This window comes from Centropristis striata, chromosome 19, assembly GCF_030273125.1.
Source record: "Centropristis striata isolate RG_2023a ecotype Rhode Island chromosome 19, C.striata_1.0, whole genome shotgun sequence".
NCBI classification, from domain to species: Eukaryota; Metazoa; Chordata; class Actinopteri; order Perciformes; family Serranidae; genus Centropristis; species Centropristis striata.
Genome location: NC_081535.1, coordinates 23,562,144 through 23,588,319, shown reverse-complemented (window position 1 = coordinate 23,588,319; position 26,176 = coordinate 23,562,144). Strand labels below are relative to the sequence as shown.

The 26,176-nt window shown below is 40.4% G+C and overlaps 1 protein-coding gene across 2 annotated transcripts; it reads left to right on the top strand.

The window, feature by feature from the left end:
- Positions 1-7,268: 7,268 nt before the first annotated feature.
- Positions 7,269-24,929, top strand: prrc1 (proline-rich coiled-coil 1). 2 transcript variants are annotated; one of them, XM_059357950.1, is made up of 9 exons: positions 7,269-7,418; positions 8,570-8,704; positions 11,352-11,435; positions 12,672-12,817; positions 15,901-16,003; positions 16,081-16,244; positions 18,602-18,705; positions 20,830-20,932; positions 21,925-24,929. In XM_059357950.1, the coding sequence occupies exons 2-9, from the start codon at positions 8,608-8,610 to the stop codon at positions 22,132-22,134; spliced, it is 1,011 nt and encodes a 336-aa protein (XP_059213933.1). In that variant the 5' UTR covers positions 7,269-7,418; positions 8,570-8,607; the 3' UTR covers positions 22,135-24,929. The 2 variants fall into 2 exon arrangements, with proteins under 2 accessions (XP_059213933.1, XP_059213932.1); XM_059357949.1 differs by having other exon boundaries at positions 11,061-11,435.
- The last annotated feature ends 1,247 nt before the right edge of the window (positions 24,930-26,176 follow it).

The following is a 26,176-nucleotide window of genomic DNA, read 5'->3' as shown; positions in this document are numbered from 1 at the left end:
TAATCGCTGTCACCCCTGAATATTAAGTAGCCATGCGGACCTATCTAATGAATATTCAGTAGCCATGTGGACAGCAGTCCACAATATGATTCCATTGGACCTTATATCTACACTGTTTAACCCAATTCGGCACTTATGCACAGATCCATTATGTTTTACAGATATTTGTAGTTAGCTAATAAGGTAAAACATTTAGTTTAAGCTGCATTTTGCTGACTTTCACTCCTAAAACAGGCTAATTAAGCCTCCGGTTTTGGCCGAAAAACGTTAAGTTTATCTGGTATGTACGAGATAGTCTTTCTCTTCATCTATAAGTTATGCTTTCTTATAAACAATACCATATGAAGCTGAGACTGTGTGTCAGTGGCGAAGGCAGAAATAATAAAACACTGCCTATATAACACAAGCTCTCCCAACAGAGCTCTATAAAGGCTGTACACAATACAACAGTAAAGACAAAACATGCGTATGGCTCTATCGTACGGCACAATAAATCATTTTATTGCACAAAGTGCCGACTACAGATGAACCCAAACAGTAGATAAGGTGTTAAGGAACAGCACAACATCAGACAGAATCCTCACATGAACGGCGATTGGTGTTTCAGTACCACGGACAGCTCATGCGTAACAGAACATGTGCATAGCCTACGGCAACAAGTTAGTGTGGAAACCATTAAGGACACAACACCGGCCTTTAATCTTTCTGTTGTCTCACGCCAGTGTTTACTTGTACTGTTTAAGGTTGAGCCGCCAGCCGTTGTGAGAAATAAAGCACGACGCGGTGCGAGCCGCAAATATAACGACCACCCGTCAACGAAGAGTTCCAGGGTGGTCACAAGGGCCGAGTTACAAATGCAATTATACATTTATTTCCTTTCTTACATACTTGTTTATATTTTTTGTAACAAAATATGTTTTTATCAAACTATGATGGCGAATTTTGAGTTTAACAGCCGCTTCGCTTCACAATTAAAGCAATCCATGTTTTACCAAGACAGACCTGTTACACAGTTTAGGCTGTTTCAGTCTACCTAAATGCAAATTAAGTACACGACTCGGCTGATGCTTAATGAACTGTATGTCCAAGCGCATAAAATTACTCAAGAAGCATCCTTATTCATTGGACAGGTCCGCATGGCTACTTAATATTCAGTTTGTACATTACAGCTGATGCGTAATGAACTGTATGTCCAAGAGCGAACTGGGAACTGGCTGTGAGCGTCGCACTTTACTATTACTATTTTTAAGTAGCTGAAATTATTTTAATTATCCCTTTCACACTTGCTATCATTAAATATCATCAAGAAAATAAAAACGGGCCTGAAAATGATAGAAATATCCTGACAGCTCTGTTGGGGCTTGGAGTTCATCTATAAATTCTGCTTTCACAATCCCCTATGAAGCTGAGACTCTGTGTAACAGCTGAACTGTTATAGGCGTACACGCGTTACACACACACAGGCGTCCGCTACGTTCGCTGGTGGCACTTTTCACCCGTCACCCATGTTATCTCGTGTACTCGCAATACGTGTGTCTGTAAGCACGCCTATTAATCAGACTTTATGCTGGCACAGGCGACGCGTTTTAGGCGTTTAAGTATAGTGTGCTGGCATAAAATACCCCTGATATCAGGGGTATTTTATTTTATTTATACAGGAGACGCGTTTTAGGCGTTTAAGTATAGTGTGCTGGCATAAAATACCCCTACGGGTGAAAAGTGCCACCAGCGAACGTAGCGGACGCCTGTGTGTGTGTGTAACGCGTGTACGCCTATAACAGTTCAGCTGTTACACAGAGTCTCAGCTTCATACGGGATTGTGAAAGCAGAATTTATAGATGAACTCCAAGCCCCAACAGAGCTGTCAGGATATTTCTATCATTTTCAGGCCCGTTTTTATTTTCTTGATGATATTTAATGATAGCAAGGGTGAAAGGGATAATTAAAATAATTTCAGCTACTTAAAAATAGTAATAGTAAAGTGCGACGCTCACAGCCAGTTCCCAGTTCGCTCTTGGACATACAGTTCATTACGCATCAGCTGTAATGTACAAATTGAATATTAAGTAGCCATGCGGACCTGTCCAATGAATAAGGATGCTTCTTGAGTAATTTTATGCGCTTGGACATACAGTTCATTAAGCATCCGCCAAGTCGTGTACTTAAATTGCATTTAGGTAGACTGAAACAGCCTAAACTGTGTAATAGGTCTGTCTTGGTAAAACATGGATTGCTTTAATTGTGAAGCGAAGCGGCTGTTAAACTCAAAATTTGACATCATAGTTTGATAAAAACATATTTTGTTACAAAAAATATAAACAAGTAAGAAAGGAAATAAATGTATAATTGCATTTGTAACTCGGCCCTTGTGACCACCCTGGAACTCTTCGTTGACGGGTGGTCGTTATATTTGCGGCTCGCACCGCGTCATGCTTTATTTCTCACAACGGCTGGCGGCTCAACCTTAAACAGTACAAGTAAACACTGGCGTGAGACAACAGAAAGATTAAAGGCCGGTATTGTGTCCTTAATGGTTTCCACACTAACTTGTTGCCGTAGGCTATGCGCATGCTCTGTTACGCATAAGCTGTCCGTGGTACTGAAACAACAATCACCGTTAATGTGAGGATTCTGTCTGATGTTGTGCTGTTCCTTAACACCTTATCTACTGTTTGGGTTCATCTGTAGTCGGCACTTTGTGCAATAAAATGATTTATTGTGCCGTACGATAGAGCCGATACGCATGTTTTGTCTTTACTGTTGTATTGTGTACAGCCTTCATAGCGCTCTGTTGGGAGAGCTTGTGTTATATAGGCAGTGTTTTATTATTTATTCTGCCTTCGCCACTGACACACAGTCTCAGCTTCATATGGTATTGTTTATAAGAAAGCATAACTTATAGATGAAGAGAAAGACTATCTCGTACATACCAGATAAACTTAACGTTTTTCCGGCCAAAACCGGAGGCTTAATTAGCCTGTTTTAGGAGTGAAAGTCAGCAAAATGCAGCTTAAACAAAATGTTTTACCTTATTAGCTAACTACAAATATCTGTAAAACATAATGGATCTGTGCATAAGTGCCGAATTGGGTTAAACAGTGTAGATATAAGGTCCGATGGAATCATATTGTGGACTGCTGTCCACATGGCTACTGAATATTCATTAGATAGGTCCGCATGGCTACTTAATATTCAGGGGTGACAGCGATTACTGCGTCTGTAGGCAGGTAAACCTACCTAATTACAGCTGGTGCTTAATGAACTGTATGTCCACGCACGAAGCTGGGAACTGGCTGTGAGCATCGCACTTTACTATTACTATTTTTTAAGTAGCTGAAATTATTTTAATTATCCCTTTCACCCTTGCTATCATTAAATATCAATTCGATATCATTCAAACCGAGAGAGAGAGAGAGAGAGAGAGAGATTTCGTTAACAAGAAAATAAAAATGGGCCTGAAAATAATAGAAATATCCTGACAGCTCCGTGGGGGCTTGGAGTTCATCTATAAGTTCTGCTTTCTTATAAACAATACCATATGAAGATGAGACTCTGTGTAACAGCTGAACTGTTATAGGCGTACACGCGTTACACACACACACACAGGCGTCCGCTACGTTCGCTAGTGGCACTTTTCACCCGTCACCCATGTTATCTGGTGTACTCGCAATTCGCGTGTTTGTATGCCTATGTAGAATTGTACTTAACAGTGACACGGGTCTTCATGTCACGTATTTGAGGCGTAGTTCACCCGTCACGCAGCCGTCACGTAGGCGTATGCGCAACAACGCGTCTGAAAGAGATCGCTCCGTGTGAACGCGAGGAGGAGGGAGCGTCAGTCGGATCACTCTGATAAAACACCTTAAACAGAGCGAGTGATGGAGAAGAAGAGACATCCCGCAGGTAGAAAGGAATGAAATGTGGTGATGTCGTAACATCACCTCATGTTATGTGTTTTTAATCATGCCATGGTGGCTGGGTCCCTCTCCCCTGGGTTCCTATAATTTTTTTTTTTTTTTTCATATATGGCCCTAATACGCCGTCGTAGTAGACGATCCTGGTGATAAATTAATTATTTAATATCCCAGAACATGATTGTGTCCGCTGAACACCGGCCAATATTTTATTAGGTTAGATGATGAAGGTAAAATGTAAATTATGTCACTCAGTAATGATCAGCCTCGCGTGGGACTGATGAAAATGACAAACAATGTAAAAGTGTTTCTTGCTGATGGACAGACTCTCATACTCTCTACTGTTTTTTTTTTACTTTAATAATATCCATAATAAATCTGTACGGTGGAAAAAACAGATCACGAAAAGGAAAAAAAGGAAAAAGGAAAAAAAACTTCTAGAGCGATCTTTCTCTTAATTTGTTATAAATGTAGGAATATGTTTGTGGTGTTTTTGTTGTTCAGAGTCACAATAAAACAGATTTTAATTACATGGTGAATCATATAAATAAAATATAAAACTTGTGGTGACACACTTTAGTTTAATCTGTGATCTGTCTTCACTCCGGTATCAAACTACAGCGATGTTGCGATGTATAACATCAGTCCGATCAGCTGCTGCGTCTATTCAACAAGTCAGGGGGCGGGGCCACCGCTAAAAGACTTCCGCATAGGATTCTCTCGTGTATCCTCGCTTGTGCCTCCTCCGATGTGCCTCCTCTGATATGCCTCCTCTATCCTCTATCCTCTATCCTCCGATCACAAATAAGAGCTTTGGGACGGTCTTAAAGATGGCGCCCGCGAAAGAACTTCCGGTTCAAGCGAGGATAGAGGATAGAGGAGGCGAAAATTAAGGGAATTGAGAAGCAGCCTACGGGTACATGCCAAAGCTCTTAATATTCGCCTCCTCTATCCTCTATCCTCGCTTGAACCGGAAGTTCTTTCGCGGGCGCCATCTTTAAGACCGTCCCAAAGCTCTTATTTGTGATCGGAGGATAGAGGATAGAGGATAGAGGAGGCATATCGGAGGCATATCGGAGGAGGCACAAGCGAGGATACACGAGAGAATCCTATGCGGAAGTCTTTTAGCGGTGGCCCCGCCCCCTGACTCGTTGAATAGACGCAGCAGCTGATCGGACTGATGTTATACATCAACATCGCTGTAGTTTGATACCGGAGTGAAGACAGATCACAGATTAAACTAAAGTGTGTCACCACAAGTTTTATATTTTATTTATATGATTCACCATGTAATTAAAATCTGTTTTATTGTGACTCTGAACAACAAAAACACCACAAACATATTTCTACATTTATAACAAATTAAGAGAAAGATCGCTCTAGAAGTTTTTTTTCCTTTTTCCTTTTTTTCCTTTTCGTGATCTGTTTTTTCCACCGTACAGATTTATTATGGATATAATATATATATATATATTAAAGTAAAAAACCAAAAAACAGTAGAGAGTATGAGAGTCTGTCCGTCAGCAAGAAACACTTTTACATTGTTTGTCATTTTCATCAGTCCCACGCGAGGCTGATCATTACTGAGTGACATAATTTACATTTTACCTTCATCATCTAACCTAATAAAATATTGGCCGGTGTTCAGCGGACACAATCATGTTCTGGGATATTAAATAATTAATGTATCACCAGGATCGTCTACTACGACGGCGTATTAGGGCCATATATGAAAAAAAATAAAAAAATAAATAGGAACCCAGGGGAGAGGGACCCAGCCACCATGGCATGATTAAAAACAGATAACATGAGGTGATGTTACGACATCACCACATTACATTCCTTTCTACCTGCGGGATGTCTCTTCTTCTCCATCACTCGCTCTGTTTAAGGTGTTTTATCAGAGTGATCCGACTGACGCTCCCTCCTCCTCGCGTTCACATGGAGCGCTCTCTTTCAGACCTCCTCTGCTTCTTGTTGACAGTTACAGTGTGTAACGTTCGTCTAAACTTATTTCACAGCAGCAGGTTTATTGTTCCCAGCCTTCATTCCTCACGGACATTCTCATGTGATGCGTCTTTACGCGTGCCATGAAGCGTGTGCCTTTTGAAGTGTGTGTGTGTGTGTGGACCAGTATTATGGACCAGTATTATCCCCCTCCCCTGGGTCGGTTTTTTTTTTCATACTTGGCCCTGATAGAAAAATTGCATGAGGAAACCTTGAAAATTGATAATCTGTCACCGACAGAAAAAATCTGTCACCAACAGAAAAAACCTCACCATTTTTCTGCGCATTCGTTGATGGGAAATGAAGAGCTGGAGACGTCCAAGTTTCTCAGTTTAACAAAGTTTTATTACAATACGTCAAAAAATGTGCACTTTTACAGAGATCTCCGGGTTCAAAATTAACTCATGTCCCTGAATACAAACAGACGTGTTTCAGTTCGTGAAGTCTGAACCACGACTCTCTCCTTGCAACCCATTAAAATAACCTTACAATTGTTTACAAAACATGCTGGTCGATTTCCTCCAGGAAGTCCCGCCCTCTTGATCGCTGATTCGCCAGTTTTACGGCACGTCAATGCCAGCTGGGCATACGATCTTGCTGCCCCGGACAAGGCCATCCTGGCCTCTCCAGGACATTCAACAAAAAACATTCTGTTTTGTTATTGTCTCACAAAGATATTATGTCTACAGAGTCAAAGGTTTCTCACTGTGTCACATAGATTGTAAAAGTCTAAAAAATATGAACCAGACAATAAAATAAAAAATATATGTAGTCAAAGTTTCTAAACCAAAATTAACACACAAACATAATCATTGTATCAAATCATATTGTCTGACTTTATATAAATGCATAGAGATATTTATTACAGTCAAGGTTTGACCTTTGATAGTGACCTGTGTCACTCACAGAGAACAGAGACAGAGAAGCAGAAATAAAGCATAAAATAATTTACCAATATAGAAAATAATCAATTATTTTAACAGCCCTAATAGTCGTCCTAATATATACAGAAGCAAATAATAATAAATAAATAATATGAAGGCATTCCCGTGCCCCTGAGCTGGACACAGTTCACAGTATAAATACACAATGGAGGTTGTTATTCATGACAGCTGATCCAGCTGTGATCCGCTGCCGCCGTCATTAGAAACGGACGTCGCTTCACGTGACGCTCCGGGGGGAAGGACGTCTCATGTCTCTTAAATCGTTTCTCCTCTCCTCGCTTCCCTCACTTGCGTCTCTCCATGCATCCCCGGTGGGCGGGACTAAGACGCAAGTGAACGGCGCAAGTGAGGGACGCATGGATGCGAAATAGGAACAATGGGATGTGGCCTAGGATCCCATCACTACTACCTTTGGAGAGAAAAAAAGTAACGTCCGGGCGCTCCCGGAAATGGGAGGAGTCAAGTTGGGGCAGACGTGGCGGTGGCAACACATGACGCCATCAAAGAAGGTCGGTGGTGTATTCATGGTGTGCTGAGCTAGTAAGACTAGCAGGTGAGTAGTTGAGCTACTTGTCCTGTATTGTCAGAAAAGGAACACACGGTAGTGAATGTTGCTTGCTGCTGTACTATTAACGTTAGATAAAATGCACATGTGACGTTTTCTGTATCTATATGTATGCTTTATCTCCTGAGCTGAATGTAGTACACGTGTAACGTTAAGTTGTAGTTCCACTGCAGCGCTTTGTGCTAAAGGAAAATAACATGAATTCAGTTTAAATTCATCACTTTGATACACAGCGCCAATACATGCAGAACGGTTGCCGATCCAGTGTCTCCATTAGATAACGCTATACCAACCACCACTGTGTTTAAACAAAGGCAGCATTGAGCCGGTACAGCTGATCTGTGTTGTGTTGTGTGAGTTGAAGTCTTTGAGTGTGAAAAGTTACATTGTAATCATTAGGGTGGGTGAAGTGACGTGGCAGTAGGGTTAGGGTTAGGCTGCACGATTATGGCCAAAATGACTTTCGATTATTAATCACGATTATTCATCATGTTAGGGAAAACATCTCTATTTTTATTGCACTACTTTTAAACAAACAATAGGAACAGTTTTTAGTGTGTGTACAGAGTGTCTGGTGCTTGTTGTAAACAAACAGGGATCGCTAAGTGAAGACCTCCTGCAGCAGCAGCACATACACACTGTACTGCTACAGAGCTAACTGTTAGCCTGTTAGCAATTTGCAGACTGGACGCTAAGGGGTTAACATCCCCTCCGGGTCTCTTCCTGCAGCTGGGAGAGACTGCTGCAGGAGGACTGTGCCGCTTTGACAGTCTCCAATAGCACCAGAAAAAGTCGCTGGATTTGTCGCCAGTCGCATTTAAAAAAAAATGTCGCTAAATATAGCAACAAAGTTGCTAAGTTGGCAACACTGCTCCGCCGGCTTTTACAAATGTCGCCTGTTGTTGTGGCATTGCGTAATAGGTCACATCCTGCTTAGCGCTCGCTCGTTATTTATTTAGGCAGCTACATGAAACTATTTATTATTAAACAACCTATATCATAATGGTACGGAGATATGAAATCATCAATAGTGGGATAGAAGATTTTTTCCCCAAATCCTGTATGTATGCAGGCATTAGAATAGATCAGCTTAATAAACAGAAGAGCATGTTGTCATTGATCACGTCATGTTATTGCAGCTACATTCTGGCTGAAGTGTCAGTATAAAGCCAAGAAGATGATGGAAGAGAGCGGGATTGAGACTACACCTCCTGCCAGCCCTATACCTCCTCTGACTGTGGCTGCAACAGTCAGTGGGCCTCCACTGACCCCAGGTAAGACGGGATCCATGATGACATGGAAAAAGTTACACAGTTGGTGCAAACAAGGCGGGAGGGATGCTGGCAAAAAGTGACTAATTTTCTAAATTCACAAGTAAATATATTTATTTTGCCACTTGAGGCACTTCCAAGATGCACCAGATGATCAAAGTGAAATTAATTTAATCGATATTATCGAATATTATCTGTGATTAAAACCAATAGACCAACACCAGCAGTGTAAAACAAACTTCAGCATTATGCCGTGTGTGTGTGTGTGTGTGTGTGCATATATAAAATGTATATGTATATATACAATGTATATGTGTATATGTATATAAATGTATGCGTGTATATATACAGTCATGTGAAAAAATTAGGACACCCCATTAAATATTCAGTTCTTTATTAAGAAATGTTCACATACCGATGTCTAATCTTGTTTTTATTTATCTCTGGGAAAGAATGTGATTTAATTGCAGCTAAACAACAAAAAATAACCTTGATTTACTTATTAAACAAAAGATAACAACAAAAATGCATATTTTAACTGAGGAAAAAGTTAGGACACCCTACCCCCTAATAGCTAGTATTACCCCCTTTGGCTGAAATAACTTCAGTGAGACGCTTCTTGTAGCTTCTACCAGTCTCTGACATCGGTCTGAGGAAAGTTTGCCCCACTCTTCAACAAATTCTTTCAGCTGTGAGATGTTTGAGGGGTTTCTTGCATGTACAGCCCGTTTCAAGTCACCCCACAGCATCTCAATGGGATTAAGATCTGGGCTTTGGCTCGGCCATTCCAGGACTCTCCATTTCTCTTTTCAGCCAGTCCCTGTTGGATTTACTGGTATGTTTTGGATCATTGTCATGTTGCAGGGTCCAGTTCCTCTTCAGCGTTAATTTTTTTTACAGATGGTCTCACATGTTCCTCAAGCACTCTCTGATACACAGTAGAATTCATGGTGGATTCTATGACGGTGAGCTGGCCAGGTCCTGCTGCAGCAAAGCATCCCCAAACCATGACACTTCCACCTCCATGCTTCACAGTTGGGATGAGGTTCTTTTCCTGGAATGCTGTATTTGGTTTACGCCAAACATGTCTTCTGTTCTGGTGTCCAAATAATTCAATTTTGGACTCATCTGTCCAAAGAATATTATTCCAGAAGTCATGGTCTTTGTCTATGTTCTCGCTGGCAAACTTTATTCTGGCCTTTATGTTTTTCTTAGAGAGCAATGGTTTCCTCGTTGCACACCTCCGATGAAAGTTAAACTTGTGTAGTCTCTCTCTGATTGTAGAGGCATGCACTTTCACATCAACAGTAGCAAGAGCCTGCTGTAGGTCCCATAATGACATTTTAGGGTCTTTGATGACTAATTTCAGCATCTTGCGGTCTGCTCTCCGGGTGAACTTGCTTGGACAGCCAGACCTGGGCATGTTGGCAGTTGTTTTGAATGTCCTCCACTTAGATTATTTTCCGGACAGTGGAATGGCTGATGTCAAATTCTTTTGAGATCATTTTAAATCCCTTACCAGACTCACTAGCTGCTACAATCTTCTTTCTGAAGACCTCAGACAGCTCTTTTGATCTCACCATGGTCTCCACTCTCACTTCAACAGTCAGGAGCACACCAAACTAAATGTCTGAGGTTTAAATAGGGCAAGCCTCCTTCAAAATGCTGAGTAACAATGTTCTAATCATGTGCACCTAATGTGATACTCATGTGTGTGATTTTAGCCATTTTAAGTGGGAATAAATGTGGGGGTGTCCTAATTTATTCCCCACCAGAAATCTCATTTTTTTTAAATTATATTTTACAGAAGGTTTTAAAAAATAATTTATTCAGTGTAAATTGTTTAGTTGTATTACTTGAATCTCTCAGTATTGTTGAAATTGATATTAAATATCCATAACATCCAAATATGTGAAAAAAAACCCCACTTCTTTCATAGGGTGTCCTAATTTTTTCACATGACTGTATGTATGTGTGTATGTGTATGTATGTATGTATATATATATATATATACATATAAGGTTTTATTCTTACACATGGGAGTGAAGCTCAAGCAAACCACAGAGGCGCTCTTTTGCTAACATGGAATACCACATGGTTGTTTTATATCAACTCTTTATTTATTGAATTACCAGAAAGCGTACTATATTATAATACATCATTATGGAGATATGAAATGATCAGTATCAGTAGAGTAAAGGTTTCAGCTGGAATGCAAAGGGCTTCATAGATTACTGAATGTCACAAAGCACATTTAGATGTGATTTGATGACTTCACATGGAGAGCCTGGATTGGACTGTGGACAAAAGGTACTGTGACAAGTGTCTCTGGGTTTAACTTGAATTAATTGTGTTCCAGGTGTGTCCAGCTCTCTGTCCCTCTCTGGCTCCATGGAGTCCCTCTCAGTCTCCACCACTGTCCCCCTTATTCCCTCCCTCCCTGCTTTCAGCAGCCCTCTGGTGGCTCACCCCTGTCTGTCCTCCCAGATCCCCCCTCCCTCCACCTTCACCAGCAGCTCTCCATTTCCTCACGTCACCTCCCCCTCTTTGCCTCCTCTGGCCTCCTCCATTGGACCGCCTCCCCTTTCGGCTCCCAGCATGTCTGCCCCCCCTGTTGGCCTGCCCATGACCAACTTCTCCATGAGCGCAGGATATGACATCACACGGGGGCACGCAGGTCGAACACCACAGACACCATTGATGCCAACGTTTTCTAGCCCTGCAGCCATGCCAGGTGAGAGCTACTCACTGAATTGGTGTGTTCTTAAAACACACACACTACAGCCCCTCAGTAACACAAGTCACACCACAGCACATATCATATCTATTTATTTTATGGAGCGATGGCTGCAATTATTAGCCTCAGACCTTTTCTTTGCATTTTACGTCTATATACAGTATGTACTACAAAGAAGAAAATACGTTTGGGACATGAAATGTAAAAACAAATTGATAAGTTGATAATCTTTTGTGACATACATTTAATTCAAAACTGTACAAAGACAATATATTTAATTAGGGCTGCACAATTAATCAAATTTTAATCGTGATCACAATTTTGGCCGCCACGATAAAATTAACCTGTTCGTCGGCGATATTTCCATATTAAAATGCGGCTCTCCTGCATATCTAATCATGCTCTTTCTACACCAGTAGTCCACCAACCACCAGGGGGCGAACGCGTAGTTAAGGTTTCATGTAGCTGCCTAAATAAATGAAGAGCAAGCGCTAAGCAGGATGTGACGTAGTACTCGACGCTACAACAACACGCGCCATTTATAAAAGCCGGTGAAGCAGTGTTGCCACTTAATGACTTTGTTGCTATATTTAGCAACTTTTCAGCCCCCCTTAGTGACTGTTTTTTTTTTAAAAAGCCACTGGAGACAAATCCAGCAAGTTTTTCTGCTGTTATTGGAGACTTTTGGAGACTCATTCGAAGTGGCACAATCCTCCTGCAGCAGTCTCTCCCAGCTGCAGAGCCAGAGGGGATGTTTACCCCTTAGCGTCCAGTCTGCAAATTGCTAACAGTTAGCTCTGTGGCAGTACAGTGTGTATGTGCTCCTGCTGCAGGAGGTGTTCACTTAGTGATGTGTTTGTTCACAACAAGCACCAGACACTCTGTACAAACACTAAAAACTGTTCCTATTGTTTGTTTAAAAGTAGTGCAATAAAAATACAGATGTTTTCCCTAACATGATGAATAATTGTGATTAATAATCGTGATTACAATATTGATCAAAATAATCGTGATTATCATTTTGGCCATGATCGTGCATCCCAATATTTAATATTCAAACGGATTAACTTATTTTTGTAAATATACACTGAATTTGGAATTTTAAGCATTTTGTTTGTATTTATGTTTTACACAGTGCCACAACTATTTTGAAATATGCTTGTAAAAGTATGTATATGGTACAACTACATTGGATCTCTGGGTTTACAAATTGATAAAAGTAAAATCTTCCAGGTGTAGGGCCAAACCCCATGGTTCAGCAGCCAGCCATGACAGGAGGGTTAGATGCTGGATCTCCCATCACTTTTCCAGAGGAGCAGGAAGATCCCAGAGGGCTTGGACAGAACAACACAGCTGGAGGAATCTGGGGATTTTTCAAGGTACTGCTAACTTAAATGACATGGAATACATACCATCACTGCTTCAGCTCTTCAAATGATGGCATTAAGCTGCTGTACATTCAACGGATACTTGCTAAATAAAAGCCCTACCTCATTCATATTTTTAACCAACCGAAATTACAATCTATCCAACACTGTACCAAGAGAAAACTAAATGTTGTGACTTATTTTTTAAATATAATCACAGTCCTTCGGGATTGTGGCTTTGAGACAGGCTCACACCTTCGGTTCAAAAAATAAAAGCCCAAGATCGTCCGTCAGCTTTGCTGTATTTATTTCACAATAAACAAAAAAACCCCATGACTGATCACAATAAGGTTTTCCAGCACAATGTAAAACCAAAATGGCTGTCACTTATGGAAGAATTATCCTATCTTTATTCAAGAGCGTAGATTTTCAGTTTGAGAGCATCATTTGTCTTTCTCGTGCTCAGATTTGTTCTCTTCTTGCTCACATTTTGCGCTCGCACTCAGATTTCTGCTGCTTTCTTTCAAAATGTGTGCGTGCACTTAAAAACCACATGCTTGTGCTCACATTTCTTCTTCTTGGACACAAACATTTCGCTCGCACTCAAATATGTCCTGTGCGCGCTCAAATCTAAAGTCTACGCGCTCAGATCTCAACTCTGCGCTCTCAAAACTTTTGTGCTCGGACTCAGAACATGCACGTCCTCTCAGGTTGAGGTGTCTGCTCAGACTGAACGATGTCCCGCCCTGCGCTTAAAATAGTGTGTTTCACCAGCCAATAGGGAGACAGCTAGATTGTGGCCCCGTCTTAGGTGCGTTCCCTCGCCCTTTTGAGCGCTCCGGAGGGGCGGGTATATGGTCTGTTTGTAAAACTGTCATTAAGTGAAAATACAGTGAAAGGGTCAAAGTTATGAGACCAAACCGCTAAACGTCCTCTTTTCTATCTATATAACGTTATATATAACTTTATTGACACGTTGCCGTGGATACGTATTGCTCTGCTTCTCTGCTAATGACGGCTCGCCTTGTTAGTGACCTGTCAATCAAAGCTAGCCACACCCCAAATCATAGGATTCTTTATCTTCTATTTTCTTCTAAATGGGACCATTATTAGAACTATTGACATCAAATTGTCTTGAAGATGATTATTTACTAGCGATTAAGACCATAGTGTTGTCCTGAAAAAAATTTCTGAGGTAATAAATCAAGTGAGAAGTTTTCAAATTTTGCACTGAAATGAATGGGCAGATTTTTTTTGCAGCCAAATTTAGCACCCCCTGCTGGAATTTTTGGTAGATTGCAGGTTTAAGGCACTTCCTGGTTAGCCTCCATGCTCAGACACGGAGATTGCTGCCTGGTATGGTGCAGTCAAGAGCGTCAGAACAGCTATGGTGCGTTCAAGAGCGTGGGATATATGATAACTTACAGAGAAACAAGTAATTACTGAATAGAACTTAGTTCAATAAACAAGTTAACAAAACATTAACAGCGTGGGCTTTCTAACAGAAACAAATCTGTTTAATCCCTCGAAGAAGTACCACCAAAGTGATTATGTGGAAAGCATGAAAATGCGAGCAGCCTGCCACTGCTGCAAGCACACGTAGCATTTGACCATATGAGCAACATTTCAAGAGGAGAAATTAGGCTCACAATTTGTATATTTTGGGTCTGGCAAGGCCTGGGACGATAACAAATTTTGCTGGACGATATATTGTCCCACAAATTATTGCCGATAAACGATATTATTGTCAACATGATAATATATCATAATAATGCACACCCTTTCAAATACAATACACTTTTATTTCTCAGTGTTTTTTACCATTGTAATTGTAATTTTAAGAACGTTTAAATATCCTAAATAAATAAAAGAAACATTTTTTTTTTTTTTTTTTTTTAAAGGGCAGCATTTATTTTGCGATGTAGCAAACTCCACTTTCTGTGAGCGCACAGCGTTTATATTTACGTTGTCGACCAGTGTTGACTGTCGGGACGAAGGCTCTGCATCTCCAGGTGCAGTTTTTTTCCCCAGCTGGGAAAACTGGGTCGGGTGGTTCTGCTTTAGATGGGCATGCAAGTTTGTTGTGGTGGCTTTTTTTGTTGCCACCACTTTTGAACAAATTCGGCATACAGGCTCGTCCGTGTGTTGATGGGCTCACCTTTTTCATTCGGTTTGAAACCGACATATTCCCACACCGGGGCTGTGGCATTTGGCTTTGCAATCATCTTTTTTCCTCGCGTTGCTCCGCACGAGGCTCACCTGCTGCACTCTGTGTGTAGCCAATGCTAGCGGCCCAGCCTTCCCCACAGAGACAAAGAGACTGGATGACTGACAGGAGGGTTCACTCCGCTCATTCTGCTATGGAACAAAAGTGCCCAGGTGCTGAGATCGAGCACAGAGTGAACCCTCTTGTCATCCAGCCTGCTTGGAGGCAACAGACGAGGAAAACAAACACGCATGCGCATGGCGATATATCGAGGCCGGCAAAATGATTGAGTTCATTTAATTTATCGTGCGATTAATTGATTTATTGATTATCGGCCCAGGCCTAGGTCTGGCATACCTGCAAATACACTTAGGACTGTAAAGTAGTTCACCACTATATTTTTCTGCATTGTTGTACTGTTGAATAAAAATTGTTTTATTTATTTTTCTGTTTATCTTATTTAATTTGCTTGTTATTTACTTCTATATTAAAAATGTTGAACTAATCTCCATTGTTTCTTTAGTTTTCAGTACAGATGCTTTAAAACTGGCAGTTTAAAAACAATATAAGAAATCAGATGATATGAAAAATGTATATCTTGATCATTTTTTTGCCCTATTGCCCAGTCCTAATATGGATGTCTGTTTGTTAATTGTGACCAAGATGCATAGTGAGCCGTGTAAATGAACAATTTCTAAATAAGAGAGAGATGTGTCTTTCTCATATTTTTGGAGTCACCGTTATATTGAAATGTTGCATTTTGATTCACTGAAATATGTAGTAAGTGTTGTGCTTGACGAGATGTCAGATTTAGACATAAATTGCGAGAATTAATTTGTATGAATGGCATCTGTTTTGACTGTCCTGTGTTGTGTATCTTTGTCCTAAGGGAGTGGCAGGTAACCATGTAGTGAAGACGGTTCTGGACAAAACCAAGCACTCTGTGGAGTCAATGATCACCACTCTGGATCCTGGCATGGCTCCATACATCAGTGAGTCAGCCTGCTTCTCTTAAAAGGCCCACCAAATGTTGAAATGTACTTTCTAAATGTTCGTGAACATTGTTCAGAGTCTGGTGGGGACATTGACGTCGTGGTGACTTCAGATAAAGAGATAAATGTGGAGGCAGTCAGAGACGCCTTCCAGGAGGTTTTTGGGATGGCCATGGTCACTGGAGAGCCTGGGCAGTCCAACATCGCCCCGCAGCCTGTGGGCTATGCAGCCGGTGTCAAGGTCAGTTTACTGCTGCCTCTCCAACCTACCTTATATAATATGCAGAAAAATGATGTGTGTCAGAGTAACATAAGACATTACTACTGTAGTAGAGCTACAGGTTCATGTTTCTACATACTTATTCATTCATACTCATAGGACTGTAGTATTGCACATGCTCTTCTAATTAGATGTGTTTGGACTGCAGTGTACTTTACTATGACTGCTAATGTATACAGCGCACAGCCACTTCAATAAAAACAAGGCAATCAGTGTGCGGCTGATAACTTTCATGGCAGCTCAAACAAAGCTAACAGACCAGAATTTGTTTTAAGTAAACCAAGCAGCTGAGGTTTGGACCATAGACTGTATATAGATAAAGGACGTAGTCACCGTGACGTCACCCATTGGTTTGTGGCCCGTTGGAAGCCTCGAGTTCCGCGTTACACTCGTCGCCATCTTGCGTCACCATCTTGTTTCTGATACGGGGAGCAGACCATATCTAGACTGTAGAGGAGCGAGAGGGATCTGATCACTGACTACAGCCTCTCTACACCGCAACATGACTGAGAGAAGTCGCTGCTAATTCATGTTGGCATAACTGGAGAATTAACTGGGGTGTTAGTTTTGGCTAGCAAAAAACAAAAACAAAATGTATGTTACTTACCTCAGAAAACTGAGCAGCGACTCCTTGGAGTGTCTGTTAGTCCAACCAAACGCTGAACAAGACATTTTTACTGAACAAAACATTCAAATAAACTGTCATTAAGTGAAAATACAGTGAAAGGGTCAAAGTTATGAGACCAAATTGGTAAACGTCCTCTTTTCTGTCTATATAACGTTATATATAACTTTATTGACTTGTTGCCGTGGATACGCATTGCTCTGCTTCTCTCCTAGCTAGCCACGCCCCAAACCAGACGATTCTTTATCTTCTATTTTCTTCTAAATGGGGCCATTATATGAACTATTGACATCAAATTGTCTTGAAGATGATTTTTTACTAGCGATTGAGAACATAGTGTTGTCCTGAAAAAATTGTCTGAGGTAATAAATCAAGTAAAAGTTTTCAAATTTTGCACTGAAATGAATGGGCAGATTTTTTGCAGTCAAACTTAACCTGCTGGAATTTTCTGTGGAATGCAGGCTTATGGCACTTCCTGGTTGGCCTCCATGCTCAGACACGGAGATTGCCGCCTGGTTTGGACGCACCCTAGAAAATTATCAAAATGAATAAATAAATAAATTCATTCATTCATTATCCTTAACCACACTCGGGTCACGGGTAGGCCTGGGACGATAACAAATTTTGCTGGACGATATATTGTCCCACAAATTATTGCCGATAAACGATATTATTGTCAACATGATAATATATCATAATAATGCACACCCTTTCAAATACAATACACTTTTATTTCTCAGTGTTTTTTACCATTGTAATTGTAATTTTAAGAACGTTTAAATATCCTAAATAAATAAAAGAAACATTTTTTTTTTTTTTTTTTTTTAAAGGGCAGCATTTATTTTGCGATGTAGCAAACTCCACTTTCTGTGAGCGCACAGCGTTTATATTTACTTTGTCGACCAGTGTTGACTGTCGGGACGAAGGCTCTGCATCTCCAGGTGCAGTTTTTTTCCACAGCTGGGAAAACTGGGTCGGGTGGTTCTGCTTTAGATGGGCATGCAAGTTTGTTGTGGTGGCTTTTTTTGTTGCCACCACTTTTGAACAAATTCTGCATACAGGCTCGTCCGTGTGTTGATGGGCTCACCTTTTTCATTCGGTTTGAAACCGACATATTCCCACACCGGGGCTGTGGCATTTGGCTTTGCAATTATCTTTTTTCCTCGCGTTGCTCCGCACGAGGCTCACCTGCTGCACTCTGTGTGTAGCCAATGCTAGCGGCCCAGCCTTCCCCCCAGAGACAAAGAGACTGGATGACTGACAGGAGGGTTCACTCCGCTCATTCTGCTATGGAACAAAAGTGCCCAGGTGCTGAGATCGAGCACAGAGTGAACCCTCTTGTCATCCAGCCTGCTTGGAGGCAACAGACGAGGAAAACAAACACGCATGCGCATGGCGATATATCGAGGCCGGCAAAATGATTGAGTTCATTTAATTTATTGTGCGATAAATTGATTTATTGATTATCGGCCCAGGCCTAGTCACGGGGGTTGGAGCCAATCCCAGCTGACATTGGGCGAGAGGCGGGGTTCACCCCAGACAGGTCGCCAGACTATAGTAAGGAAGACACATAGAGATAGACAATCATGCTCTCAATGTTCAACATATAAAACTTTTTTTTAAATTCAGGTCTGTAGTTTGATTACAATCAGCAGTGAAGGTCTCAACTGCGTTTGTGTGTGGTTGCACGCAGGGGGCTCAAGAGCGCATTGACAGCTTGCGTCGAGCTGGTGTGATCCACGAGAAGCAGCCAGTGGTCTCTCTGGAAAACTTCATCGCTGAGCTCTTTCCCGACAAGTAAGATGGAGACCTCTGACACTAGCATGCACACACACACACACACACACACACAAAACTTCCCTTTTACAACTTTTTTCCAGGAAAGCCATAATATAATACATTTCTAAAACTAAAAAAAACATGAAAATGATATTAAGAAAAAAGTCTTGTTTCTTTGTGAATTCACTGAGGGACAATCTGTTCCAAGTGCTTAGGCTTTTACTCATTTGTTTACATAAGCTACATTCAGCCAGCTTACAGATTGCAAGATTGATTTTGGTCTCAAGACCACCTTTTTAAAAAAGATTTTATTTAGAAAAATGTCTGCCTGAGAATTTTCTGATTTGTTATTGCATGTTAACATTAACATTTGTGAATGTCAGCCTCAACATCCGGTACAGCCGTACCGCTCCTTCAGTGGGTTAGAGAGCTCTAGATGTGAAAGCAGAGAGTGGAGATTGAGTAATGTGCCTTTGATGAAAAATCTTTAAGAAGAGTAAGAACGAGTCAAAGCGGCACAGTCCTCCTGCAGCAGTCTCTGCAGAGCCAGTGGGGATGTTAACCCCTTAGCGCCCAGTCTGCAAATTGTTAATAAGCTAACAGTTAGCTCTTTAGCAGTACAGTGTGTATGTGCTGCTGCTGCAGGAGGTGTTCACTAAGCGATCTCTGTTTGTTTACAAGAACTGGACACTCTGCACACACTAAAAACTGTTCCTGTTGTTTGTTTAAAAGTACTGCAATAAAAATACAGATATTTTCCCTAACATGATGAATAATCGTGAATATCATTTTGGCCATAATCGTGCAGCCCTAGTATGCAGACTATATTTCAAAGTACAAAATGTATAATTTTCTGCTCTAAAAAGGTGACCGGACGAGGATTATTATTACTATGACTATTATGATGTGAAAAAAAGATGTCAGTCAGGTTATTTTTGTTTAATCCCTGCTCACGGCATCGTTCCAGGCCACATTAAGTTTTGTGGAGGTTGTAGTTTCGAGTAGTTGTTCTGTAATGGACTAAATCATGTTACATGCTGCTCTGTTTCATTCCTGCCTGAGTGCAATAAGTTTTCCCTTTAAGGGTGTGGTTGACTAACTGTCCTATACTGACTTCTTAAACTATTTAATTCCTCCCGTTCCAGTAGCTTCATGTGCATGCAGCTGGGAGTGCACAGCTCTAGTCTAGATTTGCTTTGCCCATGTCAGGGACTTTTTTTTCAGTGCAAGAACAGCAGATCAACATTAATTGCAAGAAGTAATTTTGTGCATTTTTACACTGCACTTTTAAGATTTCATGCTCAAATGCATGTAGTTGTACTGAGGGCCACTTCATGTGAGGGTGCGGGCCGTATGCGGCCCCCGGGCCTCCAGTTGCCCATCCCTGGCCTATGTTGTGAAGTGTGCTTAAAGACCAGCAGCTAGCTTGGAGCTGGTGAGATTCTTACTGTGTTTAACCCATTTAGGCCTAAAATGCCTGTAAAACCTGAAGTTTTTCTGGTGTCAATGCCTACTAAATAATAGATTTTTCAGCCTCTGTGGCAGATAGAAATGAAATTCAAAAAGTATGTGAGAGCTTATAGCTGTTATATCTGAGCTCCCTCCGCTATAGTCGTCTTCAGCCATGATTTCAAAGTTCTGGAAAAGTCCCATGTTGCATTGCACATTGCATTGTGTAATCTGATGCATTTCATTGGCCAAGAAACTGAAAATAGGTGAAAAAACTACAAATACTACGAAACAAGTATCCGCTTTCCCGGCTTTAATGGTAGAACTGCGGTCATGCTTTCCCGGCTTAAATGGGTTAATAAATAAATGTTAAAACGAGGTGGTGTTTTTTGCCCTTAAACCCGTATTTGCATTAGATGCAGTGTGTTTTCATGTTGTGCCAGCTATCGACTGAGCAACAGGCCTGTGAGTTGATCAGGTGTCAGTCTAAGACATGAATCCTTAATGTTGCCCATGGTTTTTTGTTTCACCTCAAATATTACTTCATTTTCCTATTTGTTTATCATCACATGACTGATGTCAGCCTAAATGTGTCAGGTGTGAAGTCCTGTTCCTCTGGTCATGGCTGATAATGCTCTGCCAATGCAGACATATAGAAGCAGGGAATTTTCAAAATCTTTATGTTGTTTCCAGGTGGTTTGACATTGGCTGTTTGATTCTTGAGGACCCTGGTCACAGTATCCGCCTTGAGGTCTTCACTCAGGCAACTCCTCTGGCTCTAGATCACGTCCAACAGGTACAAATCAACAAAAGTTACACATTTCAATGACTATAATATAGGTCTTATTCGTGAAAACTCCAGAAACAAACAGGTTTCCAAAAAAAAGTCAAATTATTTAGAGAAAAGAGTTAAAGTAAATTAATAGTTTTGATACAACTGTTTTATTTTGACTGGCATCTACACTGACCTCTCCATTTTATCATTAACTACTGAAAACACATGGACTGTGAATCTTGTATCCATTAGCGGTAGCACACCTATGTAGAACCTGATAATGTAATAACTTCCAGATAATGTAATAACCCCAATAATGTAATAAAAATCTGCACTTGAGTCCATTGAAAACATAATAAAACCTGATAATGTAATAACTTCCTGATAATGTAATAAAGTGAATTTCCCAATAATGTAATACACTTTTTACCAATAATGTAATAAAGTATCACACCAAGCACCTTTAGATTTCAAGAAGCTGTTGAATGCATTCGTGTGTCATGGATACCTCGTTTGTGAAAAACGGATAAACGGGTCAAAAGTTAATAAATTAACTTTGACCTGTTGTGGCGCTCGAGCTCTTGAGCTAGAGTTGCCTACACAGTATCACCACTTGAACCCAAGTAATGGGTGGTCTGCTGTTAAATTATTACAATATTGGGGAATTATTACCTTATCAGGACTTGCGAAATGAAGGCTAACCTGATAATGTAATAACCTCCCATTGATGTTATACTTTATTACATTATTGGTAAAAAGTGTATTGCATTATTGGCAAATGCACTTTATTACATTATCAGGTTTTATTACATTTTCAAAGGGCTCAAGTGCAGATTTTTTTTACATTATCGGGGTTATTACATTATCGGGGAATTTATTACATTATCAGGTTCTACACACCTATAGTCACTTCAGTTTTTACTGTAGTTGCAGCTTGGCTTACTGTCATGAATGTAGAGAAAGTTTGTTCAGTGTCATTCACAAACTGTTTTTATAACCTCCCATTTGTGCAGGCTCAGTCCCTGACCCCTGCTGACTACAGCCTGCGCTGGTCAGGTCTGATTGTTACAGTGGGTGAAGTCCTGGAGCGCAGCCTGCCCAACATCATCAGAACAGACTGGCACCAGGCCATGACGGGCATGACCCAACGCCAAATGATCCAGAGTGCTGCCAAAGCTCTGGCTGGAATCTACAAACAGCAGCTTCCACCCAGGACAGTGTGAGGCTGAATGGATCCAGTTTGTGTCAAAAACTGGGAGGAGATGGACACATGTTGGGTGACAAACTCACTAAAGGAACAGCGATGTTCGCTCGCATCTCTCCATCCCTCCTCCGTCTGTCCTTGTGTGGCAGAGCCAAATGAACATTTCCTTCAAAGATGTTGATGTTTACTGACATCCAGAGTTTTACTGAAACGGTGTCAGACATCAAATCAATACTAGCCTACTCTTCAACTAATCATCTCGTTGTCCTGCTTGAAAGATTATTACACATCATGTCTATGAATTTTAATGACCCTGACACATTTGTGGCAATATTCACTTTTCCTGTTTTGTTAACTAATGCTTCTGGTTGTTGTAAAGACCTATTACATGTGTTAAATACTAGATCATCACTGATCCAGAATTGTGGAAAATCCAGTTGAGCCTTACTCAAGAAGAGACTCCAAAATGCAAGGAGCCAGACAGACCTAAGAACACCACTGGATGAGACATGTACTATACAGTTTGGTCGATTTGCAGTATTGCTATTCCTGTCCTGTGTACGAGCTTAAACCAGTTCGATTTTAAATAAAAAAGTAACCGATGTCAGCACACAGCACTTAATCCAGTTAGTAATAAACAATATCATAATATGATTAACATACTGTATTTCCACAATTTAAAGCCGGGCCTCTATTAATGACCGGCCTCATTTAGTAACCGGGTGTAAAAACAATTTTTAGTAAATAAAAGCCGGCCTCTTTTATAAGCCGGGTGTCTTAGCGGTGTTATGTCAAAGTCTGTTCCCCCGTCGATATGTATACCCCTTACCTTAACCTGCACTAACCTGACCCCTGACCCCAACCAGTCCTCCTTAAAGTTGTTAACATGAGCCCAAGTTTACCTTAACCCCAAACAGTTATCTCTACAAGGCCTAACCTTAAACTTAAATCGTAACTCCAACCGTGGAGGTGATGCTATGGAGAACACCATTCAGGAAACATAATTTGAGGGGTAACAGATTTCCACACAACACCTGTATTTTGAAGTTTGGCCACACGAGTTAGTACTGTAGGTAAATATCGTTTCTCCCGCTGTCCTAGTAATTCTCTGTAAAGTCCAACCTTTTATGCACGTTCTTCTGGGCTTTTAGTAGTTTAGACATTTTAAATCCTGCTTAAAATGAACATTCAGTGTGCTGTTCATTGTTTGTTTACATCCAAGTACTTCCAATATGGCCGACATCCGGGTAACTGGCTACAATGCGCTGTGTAAAACACTCTGTGTAAAACAACAAAACAAAAAAGTGCCGGTCAGAGCTGCACTGATTTTCTGTTTTTAATAAGAGCCTCCTTCAAATAATAGCCTGCCCCTATTATTAGCCGGGTCCCAAACTGATTTTTTATTAATAGAAGCCCCGGCTACTATTTGAGGAAATACGGTAATGCAACATTTGTTTGAAAAATGATAGAACAACTAGTTACTGACATGCTGTGCAAAATTTAAAAATGACTGCCACCAAGTGGACTGGACGCTATCATTCATCGACACAAGTCTCATTATGTTCAACTCGGGAGCAGCTGCTCAATCAAGTGTAAAATACAGTGCTTAACAAATTTATTAGACCTTAGATTAGTTTGTGCGACAGTTGTCCTCAATTAATAGCATTAGTAATTACCATAATCATTTTTTATGTTTCTGTAATGGTTAATTCACCAGCCTGTAGAAGCTGTTTAACTGAAATAATATTTTCAATGCTAAAATAAATTATTATTGTTATCCATGCATTTTCAAATTTACTATTTTACAATTAAAAAAGCCTGTAAAAATGGTAAAGCCCATTTTTATTTCTTGATTAAGATATCAAATTATAGTTATTTACCTGCATTCCTGAACAGAAAATAGTATTAGTGGTTGAATGTTTGATTCATTTCTGACTTCTCAGAGAAGCCCAGTGAGACGGTCAAATTTTAGGTATAAAAGTGAATTCAGTTTATTTTCCAAATAAATAATAAAATTTTTAGTTTTAAACAAGCTTTTGAAATATTTGTAAGATATTTATTTTTTTCTCTTTTTTTATGATAGGTGGTCTAATAAATTTGTGAAGCACAGTAAATGTGGAAATGACTGGCCTGGTCTGTGCTTGGCTAGACATCAAACCAGTTTAAAAAATGTTTACTCACGCTCTCATTCACACCTACGGACAATATAGAGTCACCAATTAAACCTAAGTGCGTGTTTTTGAACTGTGGGAGGATGCCGGAGTACCCGGTGAGAACCCATTAAATTAACCTGATCGTCGGCGATGATTCCATATTAAAATGCGGCTCTCCTGCATATCTAATCAAGCACTTTCTACACCAGTAGTCCACCAACCACCAGGGGGCGGACAAATAGTTAAGGTTTCATGTAGCTGCCTAAATAAATAACGAGCGAGCGCTAAGCAGGATGTGACGTAGTACTCGACGCCACAACAACATGCGCCATTTGAAAAAGCCGGCAAAGCAGTGTTGCCAATTTACCAACTTTGTTGCTATATTTAGCAACTTTTCAGACGATTTATCAAAAAAAAACGACTGGCAACAAATCCAGCGACATTTTCTGCTGTTATTGGAGACTTTTGGAGACTCGTTCTTACTCTTCTTAAGGAGCCTCCGGGCCGGAGGAAGAGTAAGAACGAGTCGAAGTGGAACAGTCCTCCTGCAGCAGTCGCTCACAGCTGCAGAGCCAGAGGGGGATGAATAATCGTGATTAATAATTGTGATTACAAAATTGATCAAAATAATTGTGCAGCCCTAGTAAATAGTCCCATAACTTAATGTCAAATTACACTTAATTAAATGAACATGTTCTAAGAAAACTATTCTATTTTCCTTAAAGCTGACTGGATCTGGGTAACGATAAAAGTTTGAAAAAAGCATCTTGAGAGGAATAAACATTCTAAGTAGGTAGGAGGACTTTTAAGAGGTTTCAGATTTTCTTAAAGGGGAATTATGGGGTTTCAATTTGGATGCTATAGTCGCATTTTTCTGGGTCAATTTATGAAATTGGTCCAGGTTTGAGGGACAGAGCTGCAGTTGTGAAATGAGCTACAATGTAAACGGTTGGTGCACCCTCAATGTCCCTCTGCTAAAAGGGACAGTTTCAGATTGTTATTAATAGTGTCTGACAACATTAAAAAGCTGTTAGAACAGACCCCAGGTCAATACAATAATGTATAATAGCATCCTTTCTGTCTGCAGCTTGTCTCTCTTGGAGCTGCTCTGTTCTTCAGCTGAATGGACTTTGGTTTAGGATTTATTTTTCTCCTTGGTTGGCTGTAGACCTCCTTGCCAATCACTTCAGAGCTGATGGTCTGTAATGCGCAGGGTAAGGAGTGTTGGGATCGATGTGAATAACTACTCACAACTTCAGCCTGTCTGTATCCAGTAACGGTTTTCTGTGAAAGCTGCAGTGTAACAAAACGAAGGGCAGAAATGAGCAAACCCAAATTTCAGAACGGGACTTACTCATTGTACAATGTCAGACACTTATAATACCAATCTTAGACTGTCATTGATAAAAATAAAAAAAACACTTTTAGTAGTGTGGTTTCGGAGCACTAATTCATCATTTGTTCTCCACACTGACCAGTTCTTTACCCCACACCACCTTCAACAATCCATTTAGAATCAATGTATAGTTTCATTGGGACACAGCTGAAATGATCTGATGGGCCAAATGATGTTATCATGATTTAGATATAGTGTTTTATTTTTAAAAAAGCTCATACTACAACATTCATTGATTGTTGTTTTATTGAAAATCATTTGCGCATCATGACTTGTGTGATATGAATGCAGTCATTAGGTAATAGCACATGTGACCCATGAGTAACTGAGATAGGATAAGAAGGAAATAAATTAATTTTTTAAAGTTTAAGTAGGTAGAACGCTCCTCTGTCTCCCCTAAATGTGCCTTTTTACACAAATAAAAATCATTTTTTCATGCTGGTTTGTATTATTCCACATGAACTAGTTCCACAGGTTAATGTTGAACGAGGATATGGTCGACTTATTTTTTC

Bases quoted from the DNA above. Each gene is read 5' to 3' on its own strand.
- prrc1 (XM_059357949.1), top strand. From the start codon at position 8,608: ATGATGGAAGAGAGCGGGATTGAGACTACACCTCCTGCCAGCCCTATA. The intron at 8,705-11,060 runs GTAAGACGGGAT...ATTGTGTTCCAG, and splicing joins TGGGCCTCCACTGACCCCAG to GTGTGTCCAGCTCTCTGTCC. The intron at 11,436-12,671 runs GTGAGAGCTACT...AAAATCTTCCAG, and splicing joins TAGCCCTGCAGCCATGCCAG to GTGTAGGGCCAAACCCCATG.